Below are 27,278 nucleotides of genomic sequence, written 5' to 3'. Positions count from 1 at the left end.
GTGGAATAATATTCAGATCTGTCAGAATGCCGCCCTCCGAACTGCGACGGGCTGTCTCCTTAGTTCTCATGTGGACCACCTCCATCAGGAGACAAAGATCCTACCAGTGCGAAGACATAACTACATGCTGTCTAAGCAATACCTTCTGGGCTGTTATCGCAGAAATCATCCAAATCATCATCTTGTGGATAGATACCCACCGCCCAGAAGCCTTAAGGTTGATCTACACGATTTAGAGCGTGAGGTCCAGCGCTATAAGAGAGAACCTCTAGATCAAGCGGCATATCAAGCGGGTCTGAGCAACATTCATGCAGACACGGTAGCAGACGCGTTAATTGGCTACCGGGTGAATGTAGTCCTTGGAGAACGACCGCCACCCATTGCACCCGAAGAAATCGACCTCCCCCGGCAAACCAGAGTGGTTCTGGCTCAATTACGTTCCGGCAGATGCAGCCGCCTCAATTCCCACAGAGCTAGGACTGATGCCGACGTGCAAGATGTATGTCCCGATTGTAACCAGGGACCGCACGATACACGTCACCTGTTTAACTGCCCGGCCAGACCCACTCGACTCAGACCCAGATCCCTGTGGACGCACCCCATCTTAGTCGCGGAGTTCCTGGGTCTTGACACTCAACAGAATCAAGCAGACGAAAGATAGTACACAATAAACTGCTACAACAACAACAACCAAATGGAATTCATTGCCTGTTTCAATTAGACAACCATACCAATGCGCATAATTTAGGTTTCGATTTTTTTTGGAAGTAAAACGTCAGAAATACGTTTAGATTATCTGGACCATCAAATACTTGAACTAGTATACATGAAATAGACCTAATACTTACACAAGTCTACAATTTTTGTTCATCAACACATTTGTTTTTTCTGTCAAGAGTTAAAATTTATTTGGTTACAAATTTTGTTAATCAAACAGAGTCCAGCCACGACAACAGGCCTGAGTCAGCGATGGCCTTAAAGTTCTGGTAAATCAGATAAGTACTTTTTACCTAGTCAGACTTTAAATTAATACCTATTGAAATATTAAATAGAACCTTGTAAGATTTTCCTACGATAGGCCAACAAATTTGGATTTCCACATCCTTAAAAGGCTATATCGGATAAAAGATAATATAGAAGTTATATCGAAACCTGTGCCAATTTTGATGACACATACTGGGACGTTAAATAGAACATCACACGCCCTATGTTGTAGAGATGTGACCCAAATTGTAGCTTTTACTGCCTTGAAAGTCCATATCGGATAAATTATATAAATTGGAGCTATAATTAAATCTGGACCGATTTTAATGAAATTTTGCGTACGTATTGGAATGTCAAATAAAACGTCTCATGCAAAATCGTACGAAAATTGTGGTTTCTCCAGGCTAAACTCTATTTCCGATGAAAGATATATCGGGGATCTATTTCTAAAACTAAACCGAATTTTATGAAATTTTGCACACATATTAAGACGTCAAATAAAACACCTCGTACTACATCTTGTTAAGATCGGACTAGTGGCTTCTACAGACTTAGAAGACCATATCGACCAAAGATATACATGGAAGCTATGTCTTAATCATGCCCGATTTATGTGACATTTTGCACTCGCATTGGGTCTTTAAATAAAACTACTCACGCAAAATTTTGTAGAAATCGGGCCAAAATTGTGCCTACCAAATCGGATGAAAGATATATATGGGAGGTATATCTAAAACTTCTCTCCAAAGAGGTGACGCACTGCGGCACACCGTTCGGACTCGGCTATAAAAAGGAGGCCCCCTAATCATTGAGCTTAAAAACTTGAATCGCACTGCACTCATTGATATATGAGAAGTTTGCCCCTGTTCCTTAGTGAAATGTTCATGGGCAAAATTTGCAATTTGCATATCTAAATCTGAACCGATTTTTATAAAGACGTCATATGAAGACGTCAAATAAACCACCCCGTACCAAAATTGGTAAAGATCGGACCGAAATCGTGGCTGCTACAGCCTTAAAACTGCATATAGGATAACAAATATATATGGGTGCTATATGTAAATTTGAACCGATTTCACATATGAAAACGTCAAATGAAGCATCCCATGCCAAATTTTGTAAAGATCGGATCAAAATTGTGGCTTCTATAGCCTTAAAAGGCCACATCGGATGAAAGATATAGATGGGAGCTATATCTAAATCTCAACCGATTTTTATGAAATTTTGCACACATATGAAGACGTCAAATGAAGCACCTCACCTTTTGTAAAGATCGGACCAAAACTGTGGCTTCTACAGTCTCAAAATGCCATATCGGATGAAATATATATATAGGTGCTATATCTAAATATGAACCGTTTTTGTTCAAAATCAATAGCCTTCGTCCTTGGGCCAAAAAGGAGACTTGTGTAAACTTTCATGACAATCGGACAACAAATGCGACCTGTAACTTGATCATAAGAATACATGGACAGACAGACGCACATAGCTAAATCGAATCAGGAAGTGATCCTAAGCTGATCGGTATAATTATTGTCTTATTATCTTTTGTTATTCTAAGCTTTGCAAACAAATGCACAAAGTTATAATACCCTGTACCACAGTGGTGGTGTAGGATTTATACCCTACAGTTCAATTTATGTTTACATTTTATTCTTATTTAAAATAATTAAGTTTTTTAAAGAATTAAGTTTTTTTCTATTCCATGAGGAACTTATTGTTCGGTTAGTGCAATTATCGTGGGTTATCCAGTAACATTCTAATGAATAATATTGGGCTTTGACCGCAAGAGGCATAAATATCTTGTCCTTTTTGCTAACCAGTACTGCTAATCTTTCCTATCACTTCTACTTCTTTCCGTATCAAAGTCGGTCTCCGTAATGCAAGGTTAGGCTACCTACGTTTTGATTTAGTAGTGTGCAGTATGTATTTTCTCTAGACAAAGAACAACACCCCAATCCCCTGAGCAGGGCCGGTAAATAAAGGTATCACAAAGTCAGGAAAATACACATTTAAGTTCGGCTGTTACTCACCATCGGCCGTATAAAAATCTAGTGTGGGGTGCCTGGGAGGTCCGCCCACCCCCAAAACCCGCCAAACGGATATGTAGACCAATTACTACAATATAGGTATCAAATTAAAGGTATTTGAGAGTAGAAAACGAATTTGATATCCAATTGTAGGACAAAGTGTTTCGTGACTCACATTACCTTACATGTGAGTCATATTTACTTACCATGGCAATATGGATCTTAAATGAAAGGTCTTTGGGAGTAGAGCACGAAATTGACTTCCACTTTTGGGACCAAGTCTCTGGGTGTCCACCCCACCCACAAACAGGACTTTTTACTGACCATTGCAATGCGGGGTTTATGTAAGAGGTATTTGAGAGTAGAAAAATCCTCAGGAAAATTGGAATACATTTTCAACTGAAATTAAGGAGAAATTTCCAAGTTTAGAGTACTCCTCTCTAACATTATCGGGCGCAACGGAGCGGGCCGTGCTCAGCTAGTAATATATAAGCAAAAAAAAAAAAAAAAAAAAATGCAGTATAATTTTATACCTAACAACGAAGGGTGGGGAATTTCGTTTTGTCACTACATTTGTAACTTATGGAATAATTCATTTCCAATCCTTTACAGATTATAGACTACATTCGTAGCTGATTTAATTATGTCTGTCCGTCGATCGAAAATCACGCCATAGTCTCTAAAAATAATATGCATTGATAGATGGGCTATTTCTTGAAGTAACCCTGTTATTAGGATAAAACTCCTTAGCTCATGAAATTCGTGTCTCTGATCATTTTAGATCCGGCAACAGTGGATTTGGATAATGCCACCATATAGACCGATATCCTGATGTAAAATATTGAACCCATAAAAGCCAGATTTATACCCACAATTTTGGAAAATTGTGCAAAGATCCATTGGCATTCATACTAATTACAGTCAATAAAGGATTATTGAACCATATAGACCGTTCTTAAAAATTTAAAGTTATATAAACATAATTAGGAGGCCGCTGCAGCGAATCCTGGCGAAAACATTAAAAAAATTTTCAGCGTTGGTTGTCCTCTCCTAATGCTGGCGACATTAGTGAGGTACTTTGCTTCTCCCTAAAAGTTTGTTCATTCATTTACTTAGTACTTATACAGGGTGGCTGATGAATATTGCTACAATGATGAATATTGCTACATTTTTTTTTCGGTGTATGGAATACATTTTTCTTTTATTCATGTTAAATTAAATTATTAAATTAATTATTAAATTATTATTAATTAAATTAATTAATTAATTAATTAAATTAATTATTAAATTATTATTATTAAATAGAAAAAAAGTTATTACATTTTTTTTTGGTAGCGGCTTTCATCAGCCACCCTGTATATTGGGAAAACCTTCCAAAACCAAGTCGGCCTACTAACCTACCAAGTGATAAACCTACCAAATTTGGTAGGAACCAACCAAAATGTACATATTGTATAGCTCTTTCTCGCCAGTACCGGAGTTGACTGCTATATCCATATATTCCATGTAGACCAGGCCAGCCGGGTCTATACTGCACGGAACGGTGTATCCGAAGACCAATCCCCCACCTCCACTCCTTAAGCGATCCTTACGTAGCACATTGTATTCGTGACAACTGTGCAGGCTGCAAGTGTTGGTCACCTTTTCTAAAATCTACTATTGCATCGATCTTGCATCGAAGGTCGTTGCAAGAAAGATACACTTCCCGGCAGAGACCGCGCGTTGCTGTTGCGTATATTGCCACACGGGAGGAGTCACATACCCCGACGACGAGGACGCCGTAGACGACGACACTTATGACCCAATGCTGTCTATGTTCGTGCCATCGTGTCATTCCGGTACCCAGCACCGGCTGCCATGAGATTGAACAATATTTTAGCATTAAATCGTATATTTCAGCAATCAAAATTCGATCGCCTTTGTATCGTTGAGTTAGGGAAGATTTTTGAGCTTTACTTTTCTTATAAAAGGCCAACTTCCACCGCAATATTTGTTAGATATGTTGTTTTGATAGATCCAATTCGTATTATATTGATTTGCAATTCATGTTTTCATTAGCTGCTAGTTGCCGAATATGCCCTTTTGTCTATGGTTTGTCTTTAGCTTGACGCTGTTGTAGTTTCCAGACTATTAACAAAAAGCTACTGTATTGTGGTTGTTGTTGTTTTAGCTGAGTGTTGTACACTGAGGCGGCAACCCTTGCCGATAAAGGGTTTGTTGTTGCTGCGTTGTATCGCCTTGTGTTTAATTAAGGATTTTATAAGTAGCACGGAATTGTCTTTTTCGAGGTTCCTTTTTAGTTTTTAGAGCGCACAAAAAGCCGGTTACTGGCTTAGGTGTATGTCCACAGTGGCATGGGGCGGATTAATTAATTTCCGCACACTCTTTTCAACTACATTGCTACCAGCATGTTATGTAGAAATCATAACCTCATACCTGCAACACAGATTCTTTAGGGTGAAAATGAACTTTTCATATTCCCAAATGAAAAAAATCAACATTGGCCTTTCACAGGGAAGTATTCTTGGCCCAGTGCTACACTTATTATACACATATGATATCCCTGAATTACCTAACTCCAAGCTAGCAACGTTTGCAGACGATACTGTTATATTTATTATGCACTGCAGATACTGAACAGGAAGCAAATGTAAGGTAACAACATTCGCTTAATCAAATATTCCGCTGGACAAAAGACTGACATATATTAAATCTCAACCAAACAAAATGTGTTCATGTAAACTTTGCAAACAACCCAGTCCAAAACTTGCCCATCTACGTGGATAGAAAACTATTACCTATTTCCGACAGTGCAAAATTTTTGGGAATGACAATTGATGCAAAATTGCGATGGAATGAACACGTTAAGAAAAAAATATATTGAATTGAATGTAAAATGGTGCCAACTAAAATATCTATTAGGCAGAAAGTCAATGTTGTCAATAGAAAACAAACGACTTATATATCAACAGCAGCTGAAACCAATTTGGTTGAACGGTATTCAACTGTGGGGATGTACACAGAAGAAAAAACATTAATCCAGTCCTTTAATAACAAAGTCTTAAGAAATATTGTTAATTGAAAACCTGATTCCGGCATGGTGCAATAGGATGGGAAAGAAGACTGAAGAGAAGAAAACCATACGAACTTCTTCCTCGACATTTGTAATTTATTTATGTATGTACGCCCGCACAACAAGAATATAAAATTCTTATAATTAAAGTACGGGTAATTTCTCCAAAACTAAGAATACATAGCTATACAATACATTAAAGATTTGAATAATTTATTAGATTGAAATAAATTGTGAATAAATATATATATATAGTGCTCTACTATATATATACTAGCTGGACAGGGCCCGCTCCGCTGCGCCTTCTTTTAATTTATTTGGAACAAAATTATCCTTTGAATATTAATTTTTGACAATTAAAGAGCTTTGAGTGAAATACCATGCTACGAAAATAGTATATAGCTTAAGTGGGAATTGCCCCAGGGTGTTGGTTGGTGGGTTAAGGGGGTGGTGTGGACCCCCAGAAATGTGGTCCCGTAAGTGGGTATGAATTTCGTGCCCTACTCCCAAATACCTTTCATTTGAGCCCCGAATTGCCAAGATCGGTAGATATGTATGTCCAATTTAGGGATGTTTTGTGGGGTGAGGTGGTCCCCCAGACACTTAGCCCTGAAAAAATATTAGCATCGTGCTCTACCCTCAAAAACCATTTTTTAAACCCCATGTTGGCATTGGTTTAAGGGGAGTTTATGGGATGAGGCGTCCCCAAGACACTTGTTAAATTCGTTTTTAAATCTCAAATACCTTTCTTTTGAGCCACATTACCATGGTCGGTAAATTTTTACTCCCAAATACATGGTTCCACTTTTGGAAATCAAATTCGTATTATACTCCCAAATACCAGTATTTGAGGCCCATATTGCGTCGGTCAGTAAATTGCTGTTTGTGGGTTGTTTTTGGGGAAAGGGTTGACACCCAGAAAATTGGTCCCGAAAGTGGGTACCAATTTCGTGCTCTACTCCCCAATACCTTTCACTTGAGCCCCACATTGATATGGTCGGTAAAAATGTTTTGGGGACACTTAGCCCTGGAAATATATCAGCATCCTGCTCTACTCTCAAATATTATTTATTTGAACCCCATAATGGTCCCGAATGTTGATATAACATTCGTAGTCTACTCCCAATTATCTTTCACTTGAGTCCCATATTTCCAAAGTCGAGAAACATGACGGTTTTGGGGGCTGTTTAGAGGGATGGGGCGGCCACTCAGTGACTTGGCCCTGAAAATATATATTAGATTCTTGTTCTACTCTAAAATACCTCTTATATGAGCCCCATATTGCAATGTCCAGCAAATACGACCTATTGGGGTGGTTTTATGGGGTTGGGGTGGCCCATAAACATTTTTTCTCGAATATTGATATCAGATTCGTGCTTTACTCCCAAAGATTTGATCATTTGAGCCCCATATTGCTATGGTCGTAAATTTGTCCCCTTTGGGGGGTGTTTTGGGGAAGGGGTGGACCCCCAGAAACTTGGTCCCACATTTGGATATCAAATTCGTAATCTACTTGCAAATCCATATTGCCATTGTCAGTAAATTGGTTCGATTTAGGGGGGTTTTGGGGTGGTCCCCCAAACACTTGGTCCGACAATTGGATATCAGATACGTTTTATACTCTTAAATACCTTTCATTTGAGTCCCATATTGTCGTGATTGGACTATATATATATTTGGTATGTTTTGTGGGTGGGGCGGCCTCCTAGGTACCCCATCCCAAGTTTGGATACCAAATTTTTGTTTGTAGGTTTATAGTAACCTACAAACAAAACAAGAGAACACACAAAATTTCGATTAAATCGCACCACCCATCTCTGGCGTTTCCGAAAATTAGGATAAGTGGGAGGGTCCACCGCCCTTCAGATATCAAAAAATGTAGTACCCTATTTTCATCACGGGATCATTATGCACCATCTGTGAACATTTCAAGAAAATAGGTTTAGCCGTTTCTGAGTCTATAAGGAACACACAAACAAACAAACAAACTGACAAACAAACACAAATTGATTTTTATATATAAGAAGATATAATGCTGTTTTTCCACAATCGGTTCCAGATATTATCAAACTTGTTTGCGCAATAATTATTAAAAAAAAAACTGCAATTCACTAAGAACAAATGCATTTCTTACTAAATAGTCTTAATTTTTTTAAACCGATGCAGGGTCGGATGTTGGGTTTGTTTTATTTAGTTTGCATCATGTGAGTGAGCCCGGCTATATTAGTACAAAATCACAAAATTTGCACATACAGCCATCGGAACATCTCAAATTGCAATAAATTATAACCAGCGTGACTTAAGAATAACTCCTATTGGCTTATATAACGCCTTTAACTCATTAAATGCATTTTTAATGAATTCAATGTTTGCCAATAGATTTGCAATCAGCTGATTCGCACCGTACAAAAAAAAAATGGCAGACACCAATTAAAAAATGTTTATTTTTGCTTTTGACTATTTGGGACTTTCATGGCCATGTTTCAAAATATGTATACGCGTCCGCTCCAAGTTCTTTCGATTATCTGTCGTAGACACATAGAGAAATAATTTTTGCCAAATTTTTAAAAAAATATTAATAAAATTTGAGTTAATTTATAAATTAGTTTAGAATATTTTTATCTGCAAATATTCTCTATTTTTTTTAAATAGAAATATTTTATAGATAGAATTATTCTTTTGCGAGTGTATGCAGAAATTACAATAAGTGAGGTTATTATTTGGGTAAAGAAGTTTAGGGCCTACAATATCTTATGCTCACTGAACAAAACTTGTTTAAGCTCTTAATAGGCTATTGAAGGTTTGTGGACACGGTTTTTGGTGCAAATGTCTATTAGTAGTTTATAAAGCCTCCATAACTTTTTGTGAATACGGCTCTAAATATAAAAGATAGAAAAAACTGGATAATGTTGAGTTATAGCAAATACTGAACTAGAACTAAGGTACAAGAAATGATGCAGGAACGAATTTTTCGTCGATAATATCAACTAAAAGATTTTCGTTAGAAGCTATAGAATCGCAATACTGGTTACGACGGTTAAACGGGGTGGATGTGCTTTTACGGTGTGGAGGTACATGTTTATAGAATCCTCAATTGATAAGTGTGGTTATCTTATATTCTCAAAGAACATTTTCATCAAAGTGCACAACAAGTTAATCTAACAGAGGACTTTTGGTTCCAACATGATCGCTATTCTAAGCATACTGCCCAAAAAGTAACAAAACACGAATTTTGCTGAAGATCCTGAATGTACCGGAAGTCGAGTACATGACACAGATTCTCCGCCTGTCTCTGAGCACTTTCATAGTTCCCGAGGCTTGGAATATGGGCATAGTGATCCCGCCACTGAAGCCAGTAAAAGAGAGTCGTACAAACCGATCTCACTTCTCTCGCCAGTAATTAAGCCGCTTGATAAGTGAAACAGAAAGTTCCGCAAGGCGAGTGATATTTCCGGCACTGTTTACCTTCTACATCTCCTCTATTCCAAACTTTGCAGACGACATCCGGATCGTATTATATGCAAATGATTATAGCTTCGGGCCTCTCGTTGGCGACATCTGCGTGAGGTTGAACTACAACTTAGCCAATCGTGCCGTGCAAATGTCAATGCAATTATCACAGGGTTCTCAAGGTGCTGGGAGCACTTTGTCTGACAAAGAAGCCTTGTTGACTACATACAAAACCAGAAAATTGTTGAGATTTATTGGAGCATCAAATTCGCACCGATAAAATAACCTTGGATATGCTAAATCTTTTATAATGGAGTACTTACTTACTTTATTTTAATTGGCTATAACAGAATATTTCTTCCACTAGCCGAAAGTAGAATAGCGTTCCAAGCGCCTCGATCTTCTGCGCTCATTCTAAAATCTCTGACACCAAGTTTCGAGGTGTCTCCCACAACTTGATCTTTCCATCGGGCTTTTGGTCTTCCCGGTTTGCGTGTACCACCGTGTTTGCCTTCAAAAGACTTCTTTGCTGAAGCTTCTTCATCCATTCTGACAACATGACCTAGCCAACGCAGCCGTTTTATTTGGTGCTTGTAACTATGCTATCGTTGTCATACAGCTTATACAGCTCGTGGTTCATACGTCGCCTATATTCTCCATTAACGTAAACTGGTCCATATATTTTACGAAGAATCTTTGTCTTAAATACTCTAAGCACTGCCTCATCTGTTTTCACAAGTACCCATGCTTCAGAACCATATAACAGCACGGGTAGTATCAGTGTCTTGAATAATATAATCTTCGTCTGTCGAGAGGTGGCCTTGTTTCTAAACCGTTACTTAGTTCAAAGAAGCATCTGTTTGCCAGTATTATTCTTCGCTTAATCTCAAAACTGGTATCATTCGTTTCGGTTACGGCGGTGCCGAGGTAGATAAAGTTACTGACTGTCTCAAAGTTGTGGTTCCCAATTTTCTCCATTTTCTTTATCTGCTCGGTTGTGCAAGGCTTTTTGGGAGTTAAAATCATCCATTTCGTCTTATCTCCGTTTACTGCCAGACCCATTTTCACTGACTCTCTTTCGATTCTTTCAAAGGCTGCAAAGGCTACTTCCCGTGACCGACCTATGATATCGATGTCGTCGGCATAGGCGAGTAGCATGTGTTCTCCTGTGATTAGTGTGCCATATCTATTCACATCTGCATCTCATATAATCTTCTCCAGCAGGATATTAAAGAGATCACACGATAGGCTGTCTCCTTGTCTGAAACCTCGTTTGGTATTAAATGGTTCGGAGAGGTTCTTTCCTATTCTTACTGAGGAACGCGTATCAGCAAGTGTCATCCTGCAGAGTCTCCTCTCTCCTTTTCTCCCGATACCTCTCGTTGCTACTGATTGCAGGGTTGCTCTATATGCCGCATTCTTGGCTTCAGTAGCATCTCGATACTCTTGGTCGTACCATGGGTTTCTTGGAGGAGGCTTCCGGTACCCAAGTACGGATTTCGCGGCATTTTCCATGGAGTGGGCAGTAGTTTGCCACTGCGCCATTATATCATCGGAACAAGGAGTGTTTTCATCAAGCAGTTGGAGTATGTCCAGCTTCCTCGCCATGTTCAAACGAGTGCGAATCTTTGCTGCAACAAGGTAATGATCCGAATCTATATTCGCTCCACGGTGACAGCCAAGTGGCTTTGTGAATATTTTTATGTTGAAATCTGGTGCTACTAACTACCATGGTTTTTGCCGCGGCGAAATCTATCAGCCTCAACCCATTACTGGACGTTATCTCGTGGAGGCTAAACTTTCCGACTGTTGGACCAAAAATTTCCTCCTTCCCTATCTTTGCATTAAAATCTCCCAGAACGATTTTAATATCATGGGCGGGGCAGCGGTCATATACTCTCTCCAGGCGCTCGTAGAAAATATCCTTTGTCTGCTGGTCTTTATCTTTCGTCGGGGCATGGGCACAAATAAGACGGATGTTAAAGAATTTGGCTTTTAAGCGGATTGTGTCTAGCCTCTCATCCACCTCTCATCCACCATCCACCCGTTTTTACTATTCCTTTGTTTCTCATAGTAGTTCTCAGTTTTCCGGGGGCGGGTTACTGGCCCAGCGCCCCAACCGCATGAGTTTTGTGGGATTGCACACGTATCCCTCGTTGTGGCGAGCCGCTTGTTCCAAGATCCGACGCTCGCCACCAGCCGCCCCAAACCTGGAAACTGACGCTGATGTTGGCCATTGGTTATTTGTAGGCGCCAATAACTCGCCTTGTCATCTCGAGTATCATTGGCACTCAGTATTTAATTAAGAGCCAGTGCCTCCTGACTCCTCATTGAGACTCTCCTCTCGAAAATCGCTGACTGCCCGCGGCCGCAGCTTTGCACCATCCGCAACCTGTGGACGCGCCCGGTACCTTTCAGCTAAGCTTCCCGTGATAACGATGGACACCACATAAGTCGGAGCTCAAAGTTCCAGCCTGTGTGGTGCTCACAGTTATCCCGTATCGGCCGGGTTTATAATGGAGTATTGGTCTAATATTAGCGAAGAAAAAACATCCAGACTAGTCAAATCAGTGCCAAGACGACCTCCTTAGGTTCTTCTGCGAGAAGGAAAATCCACAAATAAAATGGGAAAATATTTGGAGGCAATTTTGTGTCTGTGCAAATAAAAATTATAATGCACGGCTTTTGTTAAAAAAATACAAAAATTGTTTCTCTTTACTGTTATTTAGATAATCGCGCTATGTGGATAAAGTTCGGTACACAAGTTTTGTTTTAAAAAATGTATAAAAAATTATTTTAAAATTTTTTACAAAAAAAAACCAACATTCCATCTTTGCTCATATTTTTTTTTTAAATATCTTTATCGTTTGATGTTCTCGCTAGCATTCGACTCTGGCGTTCATCGTCACAGGCTGATATGCTAACCTCTGAGTGGCATCCTAGGAATATGTACGAAGTAGTGCACGTAAAAGTAACGAACGAATTGAATAACACACAATATAAGGAATTGTATATTTACTACATTATGACACTGCAACATGTAACATATGTATATATATATATGTATAATTCACCAATTTTTATTATTTATTTCTTTTCAGGTCTTCCGTTGATAGGTTTTCGGAAAAGGAGTTCGAAACCAATTTTCTTCGTGCAATTATTCCACTTTTCAACAAGGACAAGAATTAGGGTTTCTTTACAATTAATAAATATATGTTATTACCGATCAAATTCTCATTTCATTTGATAAAGCAGTAAATTACCAGCACACTATAGGCAAACTAAATATTTAGCAATGTTGATACAATGATGATAGGAGGTAATAGATTGCCAATATTTTAACAAAGTACTACTATGAGGTTTGTTCGAAAAGAATCGCGTATTTTGAATTTTCGCGGGCTACGTATATTCGATTTTCGGTTGTTTTGTTGAATTATATGTTGGCCATATTGAATGTTTAGTTAATTTTTGGGAACTGTTTGACTTGGACGCGTTTTGGTTCATCTTCCATTTTTGCTTATTTTTTAAGCAATTTTTACCAAAAACAGCGTCGCGTTTACATCGCTCGTAGAAACCAAAGCTAAATCATCAATTTACGAGAAACAGTGCGCCAGAATTGTGGAAGAAGAAAATTTTGATTTTGCAACTTGATAACACTGCAGCTCACGCATGGTTTCTTGTGCTTGGCCAAAAACAACGCATTAATGTAGCCACAGTTATCCCATGGCAGCTGGTTGTACGCACCGGATTGACCCGATGGAATCTTCATCGGCCAGGGCTGCCGCCTCAGTGCACGTGTTCGTCCTTTTTTCGTCATGGGTGAGGCATATCCCGGAGTGCCTTCTTCGGACGATTCTGGTCCGTGCCGGTATTGAAAAGAACCCCGGACCCTGGTTCTGTTCAGTTTGCAGAGGTAAGGGTAACCGGTGCATGGAGTGGGTACATTACCGATCTTGCTCTGGCCTTACGTCATTACGGGAGTATAGTCACACTGAATATGTTGCAAGGTGCTAAGCGAACATAGACAACAGTGGGTCATAAGCGTCGTCGTCATCGCCTTCTGTGTACGCTCCCGTGCGACAATGTACGCAACAGCAGCATCTCAGCCCATATCGCTTAAGGAATGAAAGTGGGGGATCGGCCTTCGTTATACATCATTCCACGCAGTATAGATCCATCTCGCCCGTAATTTAGGCACCGGTTTAGGCAAGCTGTCGTCTACTGTAAAGTCACCCTTGAACCCCGAACCCCGGTAGGAAAATGGACAGAGTGATCCCGATACTGAAGGCTGCAAAGGGCCCAAGTTTGGGGGAGTCGTACAGACCGATCTCCCTTCTCTCACCAGAAGCCACGAGGCAATACTCCTCCCGAGCCTCGTAGGACAACTTCCGTTCGACGAGCATCAACATGGATTCCGGATACTGCATAGCACAACAACTGCTTTGCATGCCATCACCGCACACATTTGCCGTGGCTTCAATTAGCCCAGGCCATGTGATAGGACGGTCTTCGTTGCACATGACCTAAGGCAATCGACGCGGTCAGCCATGCCATACTATTTGAAGACATCGCCAGTCATTTGTTGGGTATAAGAAGTCGAAGCACTGTAGAGTGAAACAGGGAGTTCCCCAAGGCGGGGTGATATCTCCGGTACTATTTAACCTCTACCTTAAAAGCATTTTAGGTCACCAAAACCCCAAAAAGGTACCACCTAGTACCAAACGAAGAAAAGGCACTAATTGGACTTTTTAACATTTCTAGTAAGCGCCTTTTACCCTTTTTGTAAATTTAGGATTTTAGCTGTCGCTTTTTGTCACAGGGAGCATAATACATGCCTATTTCAGTTCTCAGAAACATTCTATTAAATACTAGGATATACTTCTCGCATGTCAATGAGTGCGATTAAAGTTTTAGCCCAATGATCAGGGAAAACTTTATGCTGAGTCCCAAAAAACCACACTAAATTTTTTTTTCTGAGGATCTATCCGGAATTTTAAATAAGCGTTCTGGCCAGTCAACCAAATCAACAGTGAAAACAAATAAAAGCTATGGTGACGTCCCATTATTTTGCGGTAAATCGTACATTCCAGTTTTTTGATGTTTTACTTATTTCAAGAATAATTTTAAAGCTGAGAGACGATTTTTCGTTAAAACTATTGTATATACGTACTTTTCCTTTTTTACTCTTTAGGTTTAAGTAGCAGTCTCCCATCCGACTCACTTACATATTTTCGCCCACTGTGATACCACAGGAACAGAAGAAGGAAGATGCCTTCTAGTTCCTACCGTTGAACCATCCAGATCGCTTTAAAAAGCCCAATAATTTGCGAATGTTTACATCCGCTAAATCAGACAGGTTCTCAAAGAAATGAGAGCCAAAAGTGGAACTCTTTCTGACTGCTAGTGCGGGACATACACGGAAGGTTATACAGTCTCTTCTTCTTCGATGTCCTCACAGCTTCTGCAAAAGTCGTTTCTGGCAACCTTCAGTCTGTCAGCATGTTTTTCAATTAGACAGTGACCTGTCATGACGGACACAATGACTGAGACGTCTGTTCTAGCCAATGACAGCAAAGCAGTGGACCTCTTCAAGTCTAGATTAGGCCACATAGTTTTGGAATGCTCACAGCCCCCTCATTGTGACCATCTATCATTCGTTGCCCTTCGGGCCTGGTCCTGAAAACTTAGCTTACATGTCGCTAGTGGCATACCCACAGTTTCCAGTATCCCTTGAATGTGTAGGGTAGTTCCTAGTCTCACAAGCTCGTCCGGTTTACAATTTCCTGGGATATATCAGCCATCGCATTGAGAGATCTGCGACAGTATGAACCCATAGCAGCTATATCTATATATAGTCCGATCTCCACCATATTCTGGAAGGCTTTGACAGTGCCTAACTCTTTATACCAAATTCTTCGGTTAAAAACTGCATCTTTTATGGACATAAGAACTTAAATCGGGTGATCGGTACATGTGTATGGCAGCTATATCCAAATATAGACTGATCTGAACCAAGAATGTCAAAGAACTTAAAAATAGCGAAATCGGACAAATGCGTCTTTTATGAGGCCAAACCCTTAAAATGACACATCGGTCTATATAGCATCTACAATATATTCAAATTTTGACCGGGCTATCTTCAAGAAGGATTTCGAGGAGACTAATACAACTCACTGTTCTCAATTTCAGCGAAACCGGACAAAAAATTGCTTTTATGGGCCTAAGACCTTAAATCGAGAGATCGAACTATATGACTGCTTTATTCAAATCTGGACCGATCTGGGCCAAATTGAACAAGGACGTCGAGAGTCCTAACACAACTCACTGTCCCAAATTTCAGCGAAATCGGATGGTGGGCCGCAACATAAAAAAACCGTAAAATACGTTACATTTTCAATGACAACGATTTGTGTTTGCTTTGCGTGTTCAAAAACAAACAAAATTGTGGTGCATGAGGAATAATATTTTGCCTTTGTTGGCTGGAAAAGTGAAAACAAACAGGAAAAATATCAGTTAAAAACAAGTAGTGTAGTCATGGGACGCCAGACAAAAATGGCGCAATATAAAGGTTTATATAATAGTGCCGAGTTGATGAACGCTCTACAAAAGAAAACGTGGCTGAAGAATTTAAAATTTTGCCAACAACAAAAAACGTTTCCGAATTGCCTTCATTTTCCCAGTTAAAGACATCGTTTAAAATGATAAGAACTTTTATGGAGACTCGAAACAATGTCCCTGATCATAATTTTCCTTAGGTAAGTTAGGTTTTAGTGACAGTCCCCATCAGACTCACTTAGAAGTTTTCGTCCATTGTGATACCACAGGAACAGAAGAAGGAAGATGCCTTCTAGTTCCTAACGTTGAATCATCCATATCGCTTTAAAAAGCCCAATAACTTGCGAATGTTCGCATGCGCTAAATAAGACAGGTTCTCGAAGAAATAAGAACCTAAAGTGGAATTCCTTCTGACTGCTAGTGCGGGACACACAAACAGAAGGTATTCTATAGTCTCTTCTTCGATGTCCTCACAGTTTCTGCAAAAGTCGTTACTGGCAACCATTAGTCAGTCAGCATGTTTTCCGATTAGACAGTGACCTGTCATGACGGACACAATAGTTGAGACGTCTGTTCTAGCCAATGACAGCAAAGCAGTAGACCTCCTCAAGTCTAGATAAGGCCACATAGTTCTGGAATGCTCACAGTCCCCTCTTTGTGACCATCTATCATTTGTTGTCCTTCGGGCCTGGTCCTGAAAACTAAGCCTTCATGTCGCTAGAGGCATACCCACAGATTTCAGTATCCCCGGAATGTGTAGGGTAGTTCCTAGTCTCGAGATATGTTCCTGTGCTTCCTAGTCTCGATATATATCTCTGTGGCCCGGCACCCAGAACAGGTGAATTTTGAACTGTTCAGCCATCTCGTTGAGCGATCTGCGACAGTCGAGGGCGGTTTTTGTGTTCAGAAATACGTTCTCCAGGGATTAAATGGCTGCCTAGCTGTCTGAGAAGATATTTTTGCCAATCGTCATAATAACATTATACCTTAGCCACCACTTTCTTAATTGCAAGGATCTCCGCTTGATACACACAGGAAAGCCCACCTTGTCGTTTAGTTTGGAACCATCCGTATAGAAGTCTATGTAACTTTTGTTACCAGGGATATCGTAGTTCCAATCGGTTCTATCAGGAAAAGTGGTACAGTAATTTTTATCAAAAAGCGGCTCTGGTAGGGTGTAATCCACACTGCCTGGAATATCGGATATTGTATCAAGGATAACACAGAGTCCGTAGCCGCCACATTACCAATGCGAAAGCTCCCTTAACATCGCGGCAGTGGTCGCTGCAATTTGGGTGGCCACAATGTCCAGAGGCATAAAATGTAGCCTTAAAATCAGTGCATCAGATGGTGTCGTCCTCAGTTCGGCTGTGATGCACAAACAAGCCATCCTTTGGATCCTGTTAAGTATTGAGCAGTAGGTGGACTTTTGAAGCACCGTCCACCAGACCACAATACCATATAGCATTATAGGTCTGACAACTGCAGTATATACCCAATGCATGACACGTAGTCTAAATCCCCAACTTTTGCCAATGGCTCTCTTGCAGGTGTATAGGGCAAGAGTGGCATTTCTTGTCCTTTCCAAAATGTTGGATTTAAAGTTCAATTTCCTGTCCAACAAAACACCCAGGTTGTTTTCGCTTCCTGTAAATGGAACATTCTCTCTTCCCAAGGAGACAGGTTCCACTGTAGGCAACTTGTATCTCCTGCTGAAAAGATTCACTTTTGTCTTGCACGGATTTATACCTAGACCACTATTGGTAGCTCACTATGCTGCTGCACGTGAGCTTCCTGAAATATATCTCTTAGAGTGGGAAACTGTCCCTTAACCGCAAGTGCCACGTCATCAGCATACACGAACACTTTTACGCCTTTTTCTCCCAGAGGCGGTAATATATTGTTAAAGGCTAAATTCCAAATAGAGGAGACAGTATACCTCCTTGAGGTGTTTCTCTGCTGATCCATCCTTTTAGATCCACAGATTCCAAGCCTGCCGTAATGTATCTTTTAGTAAGTAAGTTATTAATATACATTCTTACGGTAGAGTTGATGCCTAGAAACTCCAACTCCTTCATGATTGACGTGGGTTTTACATTATTGAAAGCACCTTCAATGTCAAAAATTGTGGATTTGGGTTTACTTTATGCTTGCTGCTGCCGCGACAGCTGATCTCCAGGGATCTTTGCCCTAAGATATGTTGCTATCAACTTCTCAAGAGTCTTCAGTATAAAAGATGATAGAATAATAGAACGAAAATCTTTCGCCTTCGTGTGGTAGGGTTTTCCTGCTTTCAGAATGAAAATGACCTTCGTGTCCCTCCATCCCACAGGTATATATGACATTCTGAAACAAGCAGAGTATATCTCCCACAGCTTGTAATTCAACCGGTGATACATCATCAGGGCCTGGCGACTTATAGGAGTCGAAAGTTCTTATCGCCCAAAGGATTTTCGGCTCAGACACAATTCCCTTGTGGCCTCCGACGAATGCATATCAGTGACAACTTCTTCTGGCGCCACGTTGTCTGATGGAGAATTTCCCGGAAAATGTGTATCAACGAGTAGTTCTAGTGTTTCCTCACTAGACAGACCGTAATAGGTCTCGAGAACAGAATCTTTCATAGCCTAGAAGCCTCAGATGTGTCCTCCACGGAGCTGCAGAATTCTACCCAGGATTTGTTCTGAGCCTTTCTAAGCTCGCCCTTATATTTTCTTAGCTCAGCTCTTGTGACTTTTGCTCTGTTGAAGAGTTTTCTGCAGTCCTTCTTTAGACCAACCAGCACTGGGGTCCACCTTAGCTTGGCACAAGGGCCTTCGTGATACGCTTTCAGGGCCTTCGTGATACGCTTCACCAATATGTCTATATCCTCCGTAGTTTACACTTATTTTTCAAGTCTAGAAAGGATAGACGTGCAGAATTTGTGGCGAAATTTATCCCAATCCGCCTTTCTTCTGTTTAGCCGAGGGACCATTTCTGCAGTATTTTCTCTAAGGCTGGAACTAATATAACGATGGTCAGAGAAGCTCTGGTCATCCAACACATCCCAGTCGCATATTCTTCCACTTATATCTTCTGATACAAAGGTTATATTTGTAATAAAGTTTATTCCCTTTATTACAAATCGCCAGATGCGTCTTCTTTATTCCAACCTCTTAAAGAGCGTGTTGGTTTGCAGGGGAAGGCCGATGGAAGGCTAATTATAGGCATGCGAAGGTAGAATAGGTTCAGCCTTGTCCTTAAGACTCGAACTAGGTATCTTCGTCAAAAGCCCCTGCTGACCAGTCGTCTGTCGGCTAGTGGAGCCAGACAACATGCTACGGCCTGATACCACCACCGCAGCTGTGGGGTGTTTGAAGTCCATTCTATGCCTACTCCCGGGTTATAGACCTGCCGCTCCTTGAGTAACTTAAATTTTTCTTCCAAAAAAAATTACCTATTATGAGTAACAGGAAAATTCTTGCGGAGCAAAATAACAAAACGTCCGCTCCACTCAAGGATTTAAACAAACGGATTTTTACCCTTTTACAATTTTTGTTATACTTTTTGCTGATAAATTGTTGGCATCAATGGGTCCGTTGTTGGAACCAACATGATTAGGGTACATATTTTGTCGTGCACACAGCAGAACCGGCAAGTTAGTTTAATTTTAATAAGATAAATTATAATACACTTGCCTGCGAAATACCCCAAGTATTGTAGAATGGAGTAGAAAATATGATATTTATTAAACTGATGAAAAATTGTCACGTCTCGAAAAGCCCAGAATTGTTGACTTAGTGCGTCAATTAAAGAACTAATTGATAAAAGAAATTTGGTTTATAGACTATAAAAAAGTTTTTATTCCCCCAAACTCCATGAGAATACCGAACACTTAGAACAGATGTGAATAAAGAAACATATCGTGCAAAATCTATCTATTTTGCCGGAAAGTTCGTGAGTCTACCAATTTGAAAAAAAGTGGAAAACAATAGCAGAAATTATCATCGGAGTCCGTCCTCTAGTTGAAATTGAAGCAAATCCTGCTGAAGTTCACGCATACATCTTAAACAGCACAACAGGCCTTGGAATTGATACCGGAAAAATACACATCAACTGCGATATCAAATGCACCAATATTTTCTCATTTCACGACTTTTGGATTTTCATGTGTTCGGTCTTCTGATGTATATGAGGGTTGCATGTCTATAATGTCAAATGCAGTTGGTTTGGATTACTTACATCACCGGCACGGGATAGATGTGAGCACCGCACAGGCTGGAGCATAGAGGTCCGATCTGTGTGGTGTTCATAGCTGTCACGAGAAGCTTAGCTGCGAGTTCCCGGGCGGGTTCACAGGTTGCTGCAAGTGGAATGTTCCATACGGAGTAGTTGCAACAGCAGTCTCGGACAATTAGCGGTATCAAGCGGAGCGGAGAGAGGTCGGGTGACACCGGCTCTTGCTTAAATAATGAGTGGCTATGATGCTCAATATGACAAGGCAAGTTATGGGTGCCTTTAAATAACCCTGTTCGCGTGGCGATCGGTCCTTTGGACCGAAACGAACGTGCTCACCTACAGGAACTTAACGCGGATCACCACTTCCACATGAAAATGTGGTTACAACAACAACAACCAACATCCACAATTCATTAAATCAACCTTACCGTACATACTGCCATTTTAACACCTGGCAAATGTCCAACCACATGGAATAATTCAAAAGTAATACATGTCCCGAAATCAAATGACTATCGCTCTATATCAATTCTGCCTTTTTCTGTATGTCGTTGGAGATTGCAAATGGGCCATATCGGTTCAGGTTTAAATATAACTCCTTCGACTCGACTTCTAGACACCCTAGAAACTGCAGTTATCCAATTATAAGTACAGTTTGATTCGGTCTACAACCTGCAATAGCTCCCATATAAACCGGTATCCTGATTTGAGATTTTGAGCCCCTGGAGGCCGCAATTGTTGCCCGAACTGTCTGAATTTTAACACATAGTATTTTTTATGACTTCCAACAGCCGTGGTATGAAATATTCGAATTTGTTACGGCCAGAAGTCATGTTATGAATCGTCCAAATAAGTTAGTAACTTAATATAGCTTTCATATGAACTGATATCCGGATTACTCTTCTAGGGCCCCTACAAGCTTTACTGTTTGCTTAATTTAGCGGAAACTTGGTACGTAGAGCGCACATATGTCATTCAACATAAATCATTTGTGGAAAAAATTAACAGAATCCATGTTCATTGGGGTCCCAAGATTCGCCCCAGACAAACTTAGCATGATTTTACTAGTTTACTCTTAAATACGTTTCATTTAAGCCCCATAGTGTCGTGATTGGTCTATATATCCATTTGGCGAACCTTGGGCACGTCATCCGAACAATGGAAAAGTGTTTTCGACTGCCTGACCATAATACGGTCCTGCAGGCGGAGATCCGGGCGATCACTGAATGCGTGAGATGGTGTGGTGCTAACGCGGGGACGTCGAGCGAGTCAAATTCTTTACGGACAGAAAACTGGCAAGTGACAGCATGCGTGGGCATGTGATTGTAAGACGTTGGAGCATTTCCTTTGTCATTGCCCGGCTTTCGCGGCTAACAGACACTTGGGAACACAATACCAACTTAAGTAACGTAAGTAGCATGGAATTCCTGACTTAGATTTTATTTTTTAAGTTTAGTTTTTAGTTTGCACAGCACGCTGATTACTGGCCTAGGTGTATGTCCATAGTGGCATAGGCGGAATAATACCCACACTCTCTTTTCAACCTAACCTAACCTACTTTTTAGCCCATCTATTTGCGCTTTGTGTTTGTGGGGGTGTTTTTGGACCCCAAACCTATGGCCCAAAATAAGATTTGTTTTACTCCTCAATCCCAAAATTAGATTTGCCAGGATGGGTCAATTAAACTAGATTTGTTTTCTACTCCTAAATACTATTCATTTAAGTCCCATATTGTAAGGATGAATCAATCAAACTATTTGAGACTGTTTTAGGAAGTAAAGCGCCACCTACATACTTGTACACATATTTTAATGTCATGTTCTTATTCTACCCCCAATTACTTTTCATTAGAGTCCCATGTAGTCATGATCGGCGAATATGCCAATATGGAAGATTTTTGTTGCAAGGGACAAAATTTTGTATTCCATTTTCGTATTTTATTCCCTAATACTTTATATATATATATATATACCTCCTGGGTATATGGAACCCAAGTAGGCTATTTGTATTCTTCTCACTGTGTCAAAAGTCTTGTTTAGATTTGTACTTAAATATTGACGCCATTATAAATGGTTTGTTTTAATTTAATAAAATGTTCTAATATAATTTCCAAATACTCGAAAACGGTGAAAATGGAAATAATACAGACTCTAAGGACGTTATCTATATCAACAACTTAATAAAGTCTCTTGGCTGGTGGTGTACACTGATATAAAAATTATGTATGTATGTTATTTTCCATTACCGCCTGTTATTATTTTGTTAGCGTCATTGGCAATGATACCATTTGGTATCAATTGAATATCAGACAAAGGAGGCTATAATGAATTGACGGCGTAACATTTGTATCCTTGTCATCGCGCCAGAAGTGTTGTTAAGCTTTGTACTTAAAATATTGACGCCATTATAATATATTGGTTAAACAAACAAATAAAACGTTTTTATAGAAATGGAAATAGTACAAATTCTAAGGACATTCTACATTGAAAATATGATAGTGATCTTGTGTGGAAAACAATGCCGTGTTGATGTATTCATATGAAAACCATTTCTGCATTGATATGCATATGACTACAAAAAATTGAGGTTGGTCACGGTGTAACATTACTTTTTGTAGTTATTAACATAACTAATCAAAATAAAATTAGATTAAATTATTTTCAATGGTTTTTTTTGGGTTCATTGGGGGTGGAATAATCAATAACGGTTTGGTACTAAAACCAATAACGGTCTGGTGCTAAAACCAATGACAGATTGGTATTAAAACCAATACCAGCTCTGTAATGAGGGTAGTACCAAACGGTATTAGTCATTTTATGTTTCATTCATACCATCCGGTATTGTTTTTGTACAATAGGGCGTTGCTTTACTATCAATACCATATGGTACTGAAATGAGCACGTTTGGTATCAACCTTCTCTGGGTGTATTCATATGAAAACCCATGGGTGGTGTTTTTAAGGTTTCTTTTTTCAAACGCTCCATTTTGTGTTATTTTTAGATTTTCCCTGTAAAGATCACTTTTGTTATTTTCAACCATAGCAAAAAAAAGTATAAACATTCGGCCCATTTCGATTGTTTTCGACTTCAAAGTCGTTTATTAAACAGTGAAAGTCGACTTCGACTTTTTAAACACAAAAAGGTGATAAATAGAATGGTCGAAGTCGACGTTTACATTTCTTCTCCAAGCCCAATGTGGATTTAAAAAGGTGGTCTCACGCAAACATCTGAAAAGAGCTGACCAGTTTGACGGTATTAAGATGTCAGTTCTATGTTTACATTCATATCAAACCACCCCATTATTTGGCACGTTCTCTTTGTTCGTGTTTCTCTTTCTCTCATTTTACCTGTATACGAGCGCAAGTTTCTTTGGCTGTGTTGAGAACAATGGCTGTTTTTTCCAGATTGTGAAGACTAGAATATGAGACATTCAGTGCAATAGAACTTTATAGTGAAAGAAAACTCAGCGGTAGCCTTCAACTTTTTCTAAACAGAAAATATTAATGAATTTCTTTTTTGTAGTATTTGCTGAATTTCTTTTTTTTAATATTTGCTGAATATCTTTTTTTTTGTGGAAACATTTTTGCTGTTTTGTCCAGGGAAAATTGCTCAACTCTGACTCCGCAGTCCTGGTTGAAACATCAGGCTGAGCAGTGACAGAAAACTCAATGCAGCCTTAATGGCAGAAAGCAGACGAGGAAACCATTACCCACTCCCAAGAAGCCCATTTACCGGAGGGCCAATGATATTTGATATTTCAATATTTTGAACAATAAAGCGACATTCGATGATTAATATTTGTTTTTATGTTCTCTAATCCCGAATATATAAGGCAACCTATAGTGCAAATTACGATACATCGGTTCATATTATCTGTTATTGCATGTTATCGATAACTTACCAGTACAACTTTGCACTTATATTTTATCCAGAACATCTGATTTGCACTGGATAGGACTAAAATAAAACGGCCGTGCAGAAACTTCTGCCCAAAGAGGTGTCGCATGGCGGCACGCCGTTTGGACTCGGCTATTCAAAGGAGGCCCCTTATCATTGAGGTTAAATTTGAATCGGACAGCACAGAAATGGGAAAAGTATGCCCCTGTTCCTTAATGGAATGTCCATGGGAATGTCCTAATCGGTACACTTTTATTTTTGGGCAGTACTTTTGGGTCCGCACCCCTTCCGATATCAAAAAATTATATAGCCTATGTTTTCTTCCAGACCAACCTACACAATCTGAAAATTTCAAGGTAATCGGTTCAGCCGTTTTTTTTATGACTGCCCTTAATGGTTAATTGGGCCAAATCACATGTCAGGCGCTTACAAAAAGTTTGGTTACACACCATTGTAAGGCCACTTCAAAGGTCAAAGGCACTAAAGGTCCTCCTGATAGCAGGGGGATTTGATGTGGTTCTTATCCAGGAACCATGGGTGTGTGGTGGAGTGGTACGTGGACTAAGAATTCCGGGATTTAAACTTCTCAAGGGTACGGGGAATGGAAGACATAGAGCCTGTATTCTTGCAAAGGGTAGTCTAAATGTTTTTCTTCCGTCGCTAAGCACTGAAGATTTAGTAGTGGCCAGCCTTGAAATAAACAAATCTCATTACTGGCTGGCTTCCCTACATATGGCACACGATTCAGAGATGCCGCCTTCAAACCTTAAGTCGCTGTTTGATGCTGCTTCTGCAGGAAAAAAAAGCCTCATTGTAGGAAGTGATGCTAATGCACATCACCAGATATGGGGAAGTTCGGATGTCGTCGAAAGGGGTGAGCTGCTTATTGAATATATTATAAGTTGCAATCTAGCGATTTGTAATAAAGGGAATAAACCGACCTTTATTACCAGGAACAGGCAGGAGGTACTTGATATTACCTTTGTATCGGAAGATATAAGCGGAAGAATATGCGACTGGAAAGTGTTGGATGACCACAGCTTCTATGATCATCGTTATATTAGTTCCAGTCTTGGAGAAAATACTGAAGTAGTGGCCCTTGGCTTAACAGAAGAAGGGCGGATTGGAATACATTTCGCCACAAATTCTGCACGTCTATCCCTTCTAGACTTGCAAAAGAAGTGGCAACTACGGAGGCTATAGACATAGTGGTGAAGCGGATCACGAAGACCCTGAATGACTTGCTTGTGTCAGCATGCCCAAGTGTCAAGCCAGAGGCAAACAGCGACCGTCATGGTGGACCCCAGAGCTGGTTGGTCTAAGGAAGGACTGCAGAAAACTCTTCAACAAGCAAAAACCACAAGAGCACCACAGGATTGGGGCTAAGAAAATATAAGGGCGAGCTTAGAAAGGCTCAGAACAAATCCTGGGTAGAATTTTGCAGCTCCGTGGAGGATACATCTGTGGCCTCTAGGCTAAGGAAGATTCTGTTCTCGAGACCCATTATGTTGGGGTATATTCAGAAGTCAGAGAAGGTATGGACAATGTCTAGCAAGGAAACACTAAAGCTACTCGTCGATACACATTTCCTGGGAAATTCTCCAACGTGGCGCCAGAAGAGGTTGTCACTGATATTCCTCATTAGTGAAATTATGTCTGAGCCGAAATTCCCTTGGGCGATAAGAAGTTTCGACTCCTTTATGATGTATCACCGGTTGAATTACAAGATGTGTCTGATAGAGTGGTTCCCTGGCTTAGGGAGATATACTCTGCTTGCATCAGAATGTTATCTATATCTGTGGGATGGAGGGACACGAAGGTCATTTTCACTCCGAAAGCAGGAAAACCCTACCACACGAAGGCGAAAGATTTTCGTCCTATTAGTCTGTCATCCTTTATGCTGAAGACTCTTGAGAGGTTGATAGAAACATATCATAGGGCAAAGATCCCAGGAGATCGCCTATCGCGGCATCAGCATGCATATAGTAAAGGCAAATCCACTGAAACAGCCCTTCACGACCTAGTCATTTTGGTAGCATTTCTTGACATTGAAGGTGCTTTCAATAATGTAAAACCGACGTCAATCATGAAGAAGTTGGAGTTTCTAGGCATCAACTCTATCGTAAAATAGTTCATTAATAACATACTACCTAAAAGATGCATTACGGCTGCCTTGGGATAAGTGGAACTAAAAGGGTGGGTCAGCAGAGGAACTCCTCAAGGAGGTGCACTGTCTTCTCTACTTTGGAATATAGCCATTAACAATTTATTATTGTCTCTGGAGGAAAAAGGCGTAAAAGTGGCCGCGTATGCTGACGACGTTTCTATTGCGGTTAGGGGAAAGTCTCCCAGCACTCTAAGAAATATACTTCACGAAGCTCTACGGGCAACAGCCAAAGTTGGCTACCGAAAGTGGTCTAGGTATAAATCGGTGCAACACAGAAGTAGTTCTTTTCAGCAGGAGATACAAGTTGCCTACAGTGGAACCTGTCTCCTTGGGTGGAGATGTTCCACTTACATTAAGCTCAAAATACCTGGGTGTTTTGCTGGACAGGAAATTGAACTTCAAATCCAACATTTTGTAAAGGGCAAGAAAGTCCACTCTTGCCCTATACGCCTGCAAGAGAGCCATTGGAAAAAGTTGGGGCTTTAGACCGAGTGTCATGCATTGGGTATATACTGCAGTTGTCAGACCTATTATGCTATATTGTGTTGTGGTCTGGTGTGCGGCGCTTAAAAAATCCACCTACTATTCAATACTTATTCGGATCCAAAGAATGGCTTATTTGTGCATCACAGACGCACTGAGGACGACGCCATCTGATGCACTGAATTTAATGCCACATCTTATGCCTCAGGACATTGTGGCTACCCAAATTGCCACTGCCGTGAGGATAAGGGAGCTTTCTCATTGGTCATGTGGCGGCTACGGACACTGTGTTATCCTTGATACAATATCCGATGTTCCAGGCAGCGTGGATTACACCCTACCTGAGCCGCTTTTTGATAAAAATTACTGTACTTCTATTCCTGATAGAACCGATTGGAACTACGATATCCCAGGTAACAGAA

General features: G+C 40.2%; 2 protein-coding genes across 2 annotated transcripts in view; both read left to right on the top strand.

Annotated features, from left to right (window-relative positions):
• LOC106088058 (GDP-Man:Man(3)GlcNAc(2)-PP-Dol alpha-1,2-mannosyltransferase) overlaps positions 1 to 12,768 on the top strand; it is a 99,617-nt gene extending 86,849 nt beyond the window's left edge. Inside the window, exon 5 of the mRNA XM_013253356.2 lies at positions 12,639 to 12,768. Within this exon, the coding sequence (XP_013108810.1) occupies positions 12,639 to 12,726 (88 nt within the window). The 3' untranslated portion in view covers positions 12,727 to 12,768. The remainder of the gene's footprint in view (positions 1 to 12,638) is intronic.
• Positions 12,769 to 21,099: 8,331 nt separating this feature from the next.
• Positions 21,100 to 27,278, top strand: part of LOC106088051 (probable G-protein coupled receptor Mth-like 14) — a 73,340-nt gene continuing 67,161 nt past the window's right edge. The window contains exon 1 of the mRNA XM_059360469.1: positions 21,100 to 21,719. Coding sequence (XP_059216452.1) covers positions 21,618 to 21,719 — 102 coding nt within the window. The 5' untranslated portion in view covers positions 21,100 to 21,617. The remainder of the gene's footprint in view (positions 21,720 to 27,278) is intronic.

This window comes from Stomoxys calcitrans, chromosome 1 (assembly GCF_963082655.1).
Source record: "Stomoxys calcitrans chromosome 1, idStoCalc2.1, whole genome shotgun sequence".
Taxonomy (NCBI): domain Eukaryota; kingdom Metazoa; phylum Arthropoda; class Insecta; order Diptera; family Muscidae; genus Stomoxys; species Stomoxys calcitrans.
This window is presented reverse-complemented; position numbering and strand designations above follow the sequence as displayed.